This window comes from Leucoraja erinacea, chromosome 15, assembly GCF_028641065.1.
Source record: "Leucoraja erinacea ecotype New England chromosome 15, Leri_hhj_1, whole genome shotgun sequence".
Classification (NCBI taxonomy): Eukaryota; Metazoa; Chordata; class Chondrichthyes; order Rajiformes; family Rajidae; genus Leucoraja; species Leucoraja erinaceus.
The window spans coordinates 18177305-18189011 of record NC_073391.1 but is presented as its reverse complement, the minus strand read 5'-3'; the positions used below and the strand labels follow the sequence as shown (position 1 = coordinate 18189011).

The 11707-nt window shown below is 39.3% G+C and overlaps 1 protein-coding gene across 1 annotated transcript in view; it reads left to right on the top strand.

Moving 5' to 3' along the window:
* Positions 1 to 449: 449 nt before the first annotated feature.
* The window catches only part of LOC129704000 (deleted in malignant brain tumors 1 protein-like), a 35906-nt gene continuing 24648 nt past the window's right edge, over positions 450 to 11707 (top strand). The window contains exons 1-7 of the mRNA XM_055646789.1: positions 450 to 604; positions 1728 to 1936; positions 2716 to 2863; positions 3695 to 3903; positions 5180 to 5302; positions 6825 to 6854; positions 10674 to 10685. Coding sequence (XP_055502764.1) covers positions 1735 to 1936; positions 2716 to 2863; positions 3695 to 3903; positions 5180 to 5302; positions 6825 to 6854; positions 10674 to 10685 — 724 coding nt within the window. The 5' untranslated portion in view covers positions 450 to 604; positions 1728 to 1734. The remainder of the gene's footprint in view (positions 605 to 1727; positions 1937 to 2715; positions 2864 to 3694; positions 3904 to 5179; positions 5303 to 6824; positions 6855 to 10673; positions 10686 to 11707) is intronic.

Sequence of the window (11707 nt, the reverse complement as noted above, 5' to 3'; positions counted from 1 at the left end):
CAGTGGGGCAACGCTACACATTTTAGAAATAGCCGCAGTGACCAGACTAGACAGAGAGGTGAAACAAAAAATTACTGAGGCCAGTAACTCTCATTGGAAGGCTATCAACATTCATTGTCAAGACTTTGTTAGGCCAGCCCTTTGGGACAGGCATGAGAAGTGGACAGACATCTTAAGAAACTTTTGTAATGAAGAATGAATTTTTTGAACTATAAAAGAAGAAAAATTGATAGTAAATACTGGAGAAGAGACAAAAATAAATCAGTCTGAAGAAGGGTTTCGACCCGAAACGTCACCTATTCCTTCGCTCCATAGATGCTGCCTCACCCGCTGAGTTTCTCCAGCATTTTTGTCTAACTTCGATTTTTCCAGCATCATTTTCTTAAAAATAAATAGTTGCAAATTTTTACCACATATTGTTGCACCTGGATTTATCCATTTCATTATTGTTCCTAGGTGGATCGTGTGGAGGTTATCTTGATGATGCTATTGGAATTGTTAGCAGTCCATATTATCCAGACTCCTATCCAAATTCTGCAAGCTGCATTTGGCACATAAGAGTGGAAAGCCACCAAATAATTGATCTGCAATTTACTGACTTTGAGTAAGTGAAGATTAATAAACGTTCATTTTATGATACCAAACAGTGTCATGGCACCAATGTAATAGTGTACGCTGCCAATTAATTATCGTTTGTAGATTGATTCTAATTAGAGTCAAGGTAGAGTCATGTCGTTATACAATATGGAAGCAGGCCTTTAGGCCTATCTTGTCCAAACCACCAAGATATCTGCCTGAACTGGTCTCATTTATGGACCTTTGGCCCTTATGCCTCTAAATCTTTCCTTTCCATCTACTTGTCCATATATCTTTTAAACTTTGTAGTTGTACCTACCTCGAGGGGTGGCGCCTGTATGGTCGTGAGTAGTCGCCCAAAGAGTCGTACCTTTTTCTGGTCGCTGCTGGATTTTCAACATGTTGAAAAATTTCAGCGACCTGCTGCGACTATGAAGGGTGCCGGCAAGTCGCTGAAAAAATTGGGTAGTGGGACAGGCCATTACAATCACCCTCAGCCTCCTCCACTCCAGAGACAAACTACAGCCTATCCACTCTTTCCTTTTAACTTGAGCTCTCCATCTGTGTAAGTCTTTCCAGCCTAATGACATCTTTTCAATTGTCAGGTGACCAGAATTGCATACAATATTCCAGCTGCTGTGGCCTTACCAATGCTTTGCGCAGTTGTGAGATAACTGTTACAACTGTACAATGGCAGATCTGACAGATGTACTGTATATAAAATTATGAAAGGCATAGATAGGGTAGACAGTCGGAACCTTCTACCTTGGGTGGAAATGTCAAACACGAGAGGGCGTAGCTTTAAGGTCAATGGGAGAAGGTTTAAAAGGGATGGGCAGGGCAAGGTTTTACAGAGAGTAGTGGGTGTCTGGAACATGATGTCAGGGGGTGGTGGTGGAAGGAGATATGATAGTGGTTTTAAGAGACTCTTAGATACATAGATAGATATGCAGATAATAGAATGGTATGAATCACATTCAGGGAGAGATTATTAGTTTAACTTGGTATCATGTTCTCAGGTGAGTTTCTGAAATAATTCTTGCTAGTGTTTAAAAAGTAGATACATTCATCATTGTCTGAATTTAAGATAACTAATGAATAAAAGCTAATTATTATATAATAAATGTTCAAACTGCTTATTCTCTTGACAGTCTTGAAATGGCTCAAAATTGCCCGCATGATTACGTTGCAATATATGATGGCCCTTCAACAGATTCTACTTTGCTTGCAAGACTTTGCTCAAATCCAAGTGAAGCTTTGATATCGTCGTCCAACAGTATGACAATTTATTTTCGGTCAGATTCCAGCGTAACCAGACGTGGCTTCATCGCAAGATACCAATCACTACCCATCAATGACGGTGAATTTTGTGAAATATATTGTTCAAAATTGCATGCTAGGGAAATTAGGAAATTTAGATATGTTCACCATTTAACTTGTCTTAAAACAATTTATCAATTAACGTCAACAAAATTAATGATAGAAATTGTAATTGCAAATGACAATCTTGTGAGTACCAATATTGTACTTCAAGAAGATGTAGTTTGATTCTTTGTGCATACGAGATAGGAACTACAGGAGAACACAAAGTATGTTTGCAATGATGATGTTTATAATCCAATAAAGAACCAACATTATTTATGTGTTATTTGATCACATGAATGGCTTATAATACAGTAGGTTTGTCCTATCCAAGCAGTAGGTGTGATTTTAAAATAGGAAGTTCCCTAAGTTATATTCTATTGAATCAGCTTCACTCTGGCATTGCACAGGAAGGGGTGTTAAAGTCTGAGGAACGGTCCTGACCTGAAAGGGTCACCCATCCATGTTCTCCAGAGACGCTGCCTGATCTGCTGAGTTACTCCAGCACTTTGTGCCCAAAGAGTGTTAGGATTCACTGCAGCAATCAGGGAGGGAAAATAAAGATTCATTGGGACCAGGAACTAGGGCATGGACAATCATTGTAAAGATTCAGGAAGATCAACAGAATGACATTTTGACTGGTAGCTTTAGAAACTTATTGCAAGAGTAATTGTACTGAATAATGAAAGGAAGGACATTTTGAGGGAAAGACACAAAATGTTCATTTATACTACATAATGTCCTACGTAGACTTATCCATTTCATTATTGGTCATAGGTCATTTGTGTGGAGGTTATCTTGGCGATGCCTTTGGATCTCTTTTCAGTCCTGGTTATCCACACCCCTATCCAAATAATGCAGACTGCATTTGGTACATAAGTGTGAACAGCACACAAGTAGTACAGCTGCGGTTTTCTGACTTTCAGTAAGTAAATAAGTTGTCATCTTTTAATTCATGTTATTAGTAGTGTCAAGAGATTTGCTGTCAATTAACAATTTCTGATTGATTCAAATGACCTCAATACATTCATGAAACTGCGTTCAGAAGAATTTGTGTTGGATCATATGTACCACTGTAGCTCCCCTTCATGAAACCATATTGATTCATGTTACTTAGTATATTGTCAAACATCTTTTATAGTACCTTTTAGCATTTTTCTGTTTGAAAGTGTTAAGCAAAACAGCCTGGAGCTCCCTATTTCCTTTCACCCTGGCAGTGGAGGCCAATTCACTGGATGAGTTAGATAGAGCTCTTGGGACTAGCGGAATCAAGGGGTATGGGGAGTAGGCAGGCACGGGTTACTTATAGTGGATGGCGGTGCTGGCTGGAAGGGCTGAAGGTCCTCCTCCTGCACCTGTTTTCTGCCTCTATGTTTCTATAAAGGGTTGATTCTGGGATAATTATTCAAGGTGATGGGCAATAGTTACAGAAAGTATGTGAGGTCAAGGTTTATAAGCAGTTTGTGTTTATGATTCAGAAAAACCTTCTTATTAGCATTAGAGTCGGAAGAATGATTTTGCGAGTAAATATGTTACTATATAAACAGGTGGGACTAGTGTGGATGGGACAGGTTGGTCGCTGTGGGCAAGTTGAGCCGCAGGGCTTGTTTCCACGTTGTAAGACTCTATGATTCTATGACTGTATGTTACTGTACATTTTGTGTTAAATATGATGAAGGAATGATCCCTAATAACTTTCACCATTGCTTATATCTATCATTGTCCCACTTATTAACTATAAATATTTTATTGGCAGGCTTGAAGCTACATCAAGTTGCTCATACGATTTTGTTGCAGTGTACGATGGGCCGACAACAGATTCTGCTTTGCTTGGAAAACTTTGCATTGAAGCAAATGAAACGTTTACATCAACATCCAACAGTATGACAATTCATTTTCGATCAGATTCCAGTCAAACCAGAAGTGGCTTCGCTGCCAGCTACCACGCACGGCCCAACAATATCGGTGAGTTTTGTTAAAATACTTGTCTCAAAATAAATCCTGGAGTAATTATGAAATGAGGCAAATTACCTTAACAAGTCCTTTTTACAAATGAAACAATAAAGTCATCATATAACTATTGGGAAATGACATGGTGTTGCTTGCGTACTATTTTATGCACTAAAGTCTATTGCAAACCTGTTTGCTAATCAGTGTGGAGTTCCATGGTCAACTTCAGGAAGCTGTAGTGTGATTCTCTATGCTTATGAAAACAAAACTGTTCTGCCCCTGTCCCACTTAGGAAACCTGACCAGAAACCTCTGGAGACTTTGCGCCCCACCCAAGGTTTCCGTGCGGTTCCCGGAGGTTCCCGGAGGTTTTTGTCAGTCTCCCTACCTGCTTCCACTACCTGCAACCTTCGGAAACCACCTGCAACCTCCGGGAACTGCATGGAAACCTTGGGTGGGGTGCAAAGTCTCCAGAGGTTTCCGTTCAGGTTTCCTAAGTGGGACAGGGGCATTAGAGAGTACAAGGTCCTTTACAGTATTGCTAATCGTCATGCAACAATGTGTCCTCATCATTTATGTCTCATTATACATTTGTGTGAGGCTGTCCACAGGGCAAGGTTTACCGCACGAGTAGACCTTCCCCAGTGGGCAGAATCATTACCTGGCCTCCTATCTGAGGAGTGTGGCAGTGAAGATTATTTTAAGATTGAATCAGCTTCACTCTGGCATTGCACAGGATGGGGTGTTAAAGTCTGAGGAACGGTCCTGACCTGAAAGGGTCACCCATCCATGTTCTCCAGAGACGCTGCCTGATCTGCTGAGTTACTCCACCACTTTGTGCCCAAAGAGTGTTAGGATTCACTGCAGTAATGAGGGAGGGAAAATAAAGATTCAATGGGACCAGGAACTGGGGCATGGACAATCATTGTCAAGATTCAGGAAGATCACCGGAAGGACTTGTTGACTGGTAGCTTTAGAAAGTTATTGCAAGAATAATTGTACTGAATAATGAAAGGAAGGACATTTTGAGGGAAAGACACAAAAAATATTCATTTTTACTACATATTGGCTTACGTAGACATATCCATTTCATTATTGGTCATAGGTCATAAATGATACTACTTTTAATTTTATAATTTTTACAGTTACTACTGAAGCAATGGAGACCGCATGTACGAAAATGTTCTTTGAAAGCATATTGCACCACATTTAAAGATTAACCTGCTAAATTTATCTTGGATTTGAAAATTAAAAAGTTCATTCAATTTAACGCACCATTTTCTGGACAACAGGATACGATTCGTGCAGATACAACTGTGGGGGGTCTTCATATGGATGCTCCTGTGATTACAGCTGTCGTTACCATGGCAACTGTTGTCCTGATTTCTGTGACTACTGTTCTTACATGGATTCTGGTAAGGATTTTTAAAAGGCAAAGTAATCCTTAACTATATATGAAAGATATCTTTATTACAAATGGAACAAGTCCCTCAAGTGTTCAAAAATTCCTTGAGTAGTATTTTGTCAAAGCAGTGTAGATGGCACTTGATGCCCTGACTGAGTTTATGGAATGTACAATGTTATCATTAGCATAGCAATCTTGAACTGTTTGATGTAGTTCTCATGCATCACTCTATTGAGTAGCATTGAGGTGATAATAATTCCACTGAGAGAGGATGGGAAGCATCAATGACCACCAGGGTATAAATTCGGACAGGAAAAGATTTTTTGTGAAACATATTTACAACAATGTTATTATAAGTGTCTTGATCCTAAAGGTGACCTATCCATGTTCTCCAGAGATACTGTCTGACCTACTGAGTTTCCCCAACACTCTATGTGCTTTTATAAATTAATTAGCATCTGCAGTTCTTTGTTTCAACATTTCCAATTAATCACTGCTGTGTTGTTTTAATTTACTACATTTATCCATAGCAAAGTTATTAAAATATGCAGAGCCAGATTCTGAACTGTTGGTGATTTGCTTATCAGACATTTGGGAAATCAACTGTTTGCTCCACTAAATCCCCAACTGCAGCTGGTTCATTCAAACACACAAAATTACAATTGATAAATAATGTTTCATGCATTGTAATTATAGGAAGTTGTGGAATTTCACAATGCACGTGGATACAGCAATTCGGATCACTGCACACCGTTACATTTGGCTGTATTCCATCCAGCTACTCCACACTAGGACATAATTCCTTCAACTTCTTTCAAATTATAGAGCATAAATTATGTTTTGTACATAAACTATAATCTAGCATTTTAATTGTCACCACCAAGGAAAGGGGGAAAATTGAAGTGGATCTATCGAATAGGTGATGTTTTGGGTTGAGACCCTTCTTCAGACAGTTTTCCTATGTCAGTATTGAGACCTTCATGAGATCCTAGAATAATTTCACCTGGAAAATAAATTTATGCCTTTAAGATCAAGCTTCAACCATATGTTACCTGAATAAAACATTTTCTAAGTAATGAGCAGATTTTTCCTCTTTTACTGCTTATATTGTCCTTGTATCAGGACATAAGGAAAGATTGTAGTGGTTTGATAGAACTGACGGAAAGGGTTTGTGTTGGTGAAACCTGTTTGTTTCCACAAATTCAGATATGGAGGAGCATGGTGGCCTCTCTCTTGTGTTCTCATGGGTTTAATCATTGCCGAATTTAAGACTTTGTGAGTTTTTTGAGGCATTAGGCAGTGTTTGCTGGCGGGCAGGGCAGGGGAGCATTTGCTGTGAGTGCTATTTGTGACAGACATCTGACACCACTAGGAAGTTTCCTGACTACTGTTATGAACTTGCTCATCCCCTTTCAGTCAGAACTGAACATGGCATTTTCTGCCATGTGGCTGAATAATATTTCTGAGTATGACTAGAAGCAACTTGATAAAAGACACTGAATAATTTAAATTACTAATTTCTTTCTCTCTAGGATATTGCGGCCTTTACACAACTACTACAGGTCAGTATTATTTACTGTCAATCATTCTTATACATTTCTTGGTCTGCACATTCACAAGCATTTTATAATTGAATTTTTATTCAGGATATTTGTCCTAAAAAGTAATTGATTATTTGACAAGATGTTTACATACAGTTTAATTTAAGTTAGTTTAGAGATACAGCACGGAAACAGGCCCTTCGGCCCACCGAGTCTGTGCCGACCAGCGATCCCTGCACACTAACACCATCCTACACACTAGCGATGATTTACAATTTTTTACCGAAGCCAAATATATCTACAAATCTGTCTGCCTTTGGAGTGTGGGAGGAAACCAGGAGCCCAGAGAAAACCCACGCAGGTCAAGGGAAGAACATACAAAGTCCGTACAGACACACCCACAGTCAGGATCGAACCTGGGTCTTTGACGCTGTAAGGCAGCAACTCTACCACTGTAGTGGTACTGTGCTGCCCGTCCTGTCTTTACACAAAAATCACTGATTATTTGACAAAATGTTTATATATTGTATATCAATCCCATGGTAAATCAATCCCATTTGTTGTGCTTTCAGCATCCCTGTTAGTCTGGTGAGGTAATCGGTATTCCCGATTAGAAATTAAAAGCATAGGAGATGTTACTCTAGCACAAATAACTAAAGTTTTCCATTTTGTGACAAATGTCAAAATTTCTACATTACATAGAAACATAGACAATAGGTGCAGGAGGAGGCCATTTGGCCCATCGAGCCAGCACCGCCATTCATTGTGATCATGGTTGATCATCCACAATCAGTAACCCATGCTTGCCTTCTCTCCATACCCCTTGATTCCACCAGCCCCTAGAGCTCTATCTAACTCCCTTTTAAATTCATCCAGTGAATTGGCCTCTACTGCTTTCTATGGCAGAGAATTCCACAAATTCACAACTCTCCGGGTGAAAAGGTTTTTTTCTCATCTAGCTTGTCCAGTCCTTTTATAATCTTATATGTTTCTATAAGATATCCTCTCATCCTTCTAAATTTCAGTGAATACAAACCCAGTCTTTCCAATCTTTCCTCATATGACAGTCACACCATCCGGGGATTAACCACATGAATTTGCGCTGCACTCCCTCAATAGCAAGGATGTCCTTCCTCAAATTAGGAGACCAAAATTGCATACAATACTCTCATTATGAAGGCCAATATGCCATTAGTTTTCTTCACTGGCTGCTGTACCTGCTTGTTTACTTTCAGTGACTGGTGAATAAGGACACCCAGGTCTTGTTGCCCTTCCCTTTTTCGTAATCTGACACCATTGAGATAATAATCTGCCTCCTTGTTCTTCCCGCAAAAGTGGATAACCTCACATTTATCTACATTATACTGCATCTGCCATGCATCTGCCCACTCTCTCAACCTGTCCAAGTCATCCTGCAACCTCATAGCATCCTCTTCGCAGTTCACACTTCTGCATTTCTTTTTTTAACCAATGCATCCACAATTTCTAGAGCCACCTCCATATGTACCCTTGGACACAGAACATCAGGCCCTGGACATTTTTCAGTCTTCAGTACCTTCAGTCTACCCAACACTATTTCCTGCCTAATGCAAATTACTTTCAGTTCCTCTATCTCCCTTGATCCTCTGTCCTCTAGTACATCTGGGAGATTATTTGTGTCTTCTTTAGTGGAGACAGACTCTTCTGCCATTTCCTTGCTCCCCATAATAATTTCACCTGTTTCTGCCTTCAAGGGACCCACATTTGTCTTTACTAATCTTTTTCTCTTAACATATCTGAAGAAGCTTTTTCTATCCGTCTTTATATTCTTGGCCATCTTACCCTCGTACTTCATCTTTTCATCCTGTATTGACCTTTTTGTTACCTTCTGTTGTCCTTTGAAAGTTACCCAATCCTCTGGCTTCCCGCTACTCTGCTTTGTTATACGCCTTTTCTTTTAGTTTTATTCCATCCATAATTTCCCTTGCCAGCCACGGTTGCCTCTAACTCCCAAAGAATCTTTCTTCCTCTTTGGAATGAAATGGTCCTGCATCTTCTGGATTATGCCCAGAAATTCCTGCCATTGCTGTTCCATCATCATTCCTGCTAGGATACTTTTCCAGTCGACTTCAGCCAACTCTTCTCTCATGCTTTCATAGTACCCTTTGTTCAACTGCAACACTGACACTTCTGATTTAACCTTCTCCCTCTCAAATTGCAGGTTAAAACATCATATTATGGTCACTACCTCTTAGCGGTTCCATTCTTAAATCTGGTTCATTAGACAACACTAAATCCAGAATTGCCTTCTCTCTGGTAGGCTCCAGTACAAGCTGCTCTGAGAATCCATCTCGGAGGCACTCTACAAAGTCCCTTTCATGGGGTCCAGAACCAATCAGATTTTCCCAGTCTACCTGCATATTGAAATCTCCCATAACCACAGTGGCATTACCTTTGTTACATGCCAATTTTACTCCTGCTGCAACATTCACTCTATATCCAGGCTACTGTTTGGGGCCTGTAGATAACTCCCGTCAGTGTCTTCTTACCTTTACAATTCCTCAATTCTATCCACAGCGACTCTACATCGTCAGTCCCTGTGTCACCCCTCGCAAGGGACTGAATTTCATCCCTCACCAACAGAACTACCCCACCTTCTCTGCCCACCTGCCTGTCCTTTATATTGGATGTATAACCCTAAATACATAGTTCCCAGTCTTGATCTTCTGCAGCCATGTCTCTGTAATCCCCACAATGTCATATCTACCAATCTCTAACTGAGCCTCAAGCTCATCCACTTTATATCTTATACTTCACGCATTCATATATAATACTTTTAATCCATTACTCACCTCACCTTTCACATCGATTCCTATTTCAATTGGCGATAGTCTTCTATCCCTTTGTGAGCTTTCTGTCCTGTTAATTCTGGTGTCTTTCTTAACTTTTCCTAAACTCTCTTTCCCTTTTCATTAATACATTTCTTATGTATTTGTCGATGTGCACATTGTCTGAGGTTTTATAAGTTGAATGTTATTCAGAATGGTTGACCTCAAGAAAACATTTCATTAATTTGATGATACATTTACTTAATGTCTGTAATCAGTCCCATAGTAAAGCAATGAGTTCTTCATTGTACTATATGGATGTACTTCATATTAGCATTGCTGTGACTCTGGTTAAGATAATCTGCATTGATCATCAGAAGTTAAAAAACAGCTTTGCACCTGAAGAGTAAAGGTGAAATTAGACAGCAATATTTGAAATTCCATTTGAAATTTTACAATTATGGCTTGACAGTCATTTTTAATAAATCCATAGCCAATTTTTTATTTATCAAAATAGAAAAGGCGGGAAAAAGTTTAAATAAATCCCATAGTAAGGTTTGCCCCCAAATGTGAAAAATACACAACAGTTTAGTAATTTTCAGTTCAAGCAATTAAAAAAAATATTAATTTCATTAATGCAGGATTTACAATTTGGTTATTATTTTGAGTGGCCTCTGAAACAATATGAAGGTTAGATACAGAATAACATGTCCGATAATTGACAGGCCCAGGCTAGAGAACAAGAGGAACCTTTAGAAGTTACTTGAGAAGAAATGCAATTCACATCTAGGTTGAGTGACTGAGACGAAAGTTATATCAGTATTCAAGATTAGATTGAATGGTGGAAGAGGAATTTAAAGAGATATGAAAGCAGGATGGGTAAATGTGTTCAGAGGTATTGAAATCTGTACTAGATCAATTTTGACACAGTTAAAACCTCATAGTTTATTGCTCTTAAATTATACCCTGTCAAAATACATTATCATTATTTATGATCAACTTTCCTAATTTTATTATTTTTTCTTCTTTTCAGCACCACCAACAGGTAACTAATTTTAAATGCTACCCATATGTTTCTGCAATAAACTTCAATGTAAGATGTGATTTATAATCGGGTCGAGTTACACTTACGTCTGCCTTCACCAAAAAGCTATTGTTCAAATCTGAACATTAAATGGAGTCACAAGAAAATTCCTGACCCAAAACATTGTCTGTCCATTCTCTCCAGAGATGCTGCACAACCCGTTAGGTTCCTCCAGCACTTTATTCAATGTGATCATGGCTGATCATCCACAATCAGTCCCCGTTCCTGCCTTCTCCCCATATCCCCGGGTGCCAAGACCAACTCTTGTCTGCCTGCACATAATCCATTTCCCTCCATTCCATGCATACTCATGTGCTTATCCAAAAGTCTCCTAAATGCTACTATTATATCTGCTTCAACCACCACCCTTGGCCACATGTTCAGGCACTCACCACTCTCCATGTGAAAAAAAAACATGCACAGCTCTTCTAAACTTTTCCCATCCGATCTTAAAGCTGTCCCCATTTTCCACTTTGTGGTGACGGTTCTGAATGTCTACCTTATCTGTGCCTCCGATAATTTTGTACACTTCTGTCAGGTCAACCCTCAACCTTTGACATTCCAGAAAAAACAATCCAAGTTTGTTCAACCACATTCTGTCAAACCTCTTCTGTACCCCTCCCCAGAGCCCACACATTCTTCCTGTAATGCAACCCTTTTAATCAGCTCAACGCCAGTGGGGCAACGCTACACATTTTAGAAATAGCCGCAGTGACCAGACTAGACAGAGAGGTGAAACAAAAAATTACTGAGGCCAGTAACTCTCATTAGAAGGCCATAAACATTCATTGTCAAGACTTTGTTAGGCCAGCCCTTTGGGACAGGCATGAGAAGTGGAAAGACATCTTAAGAAACTTTTGTAATGAAGAATGAATTTTTTGAACTATAAAAGAAGAAAAATTGATAGTAAATACTGGAGAAGAGACAAAAATAAATCATTCTGAAGAAGGATTTCGACTCTCGAAACGTCACCTATTCCTTCG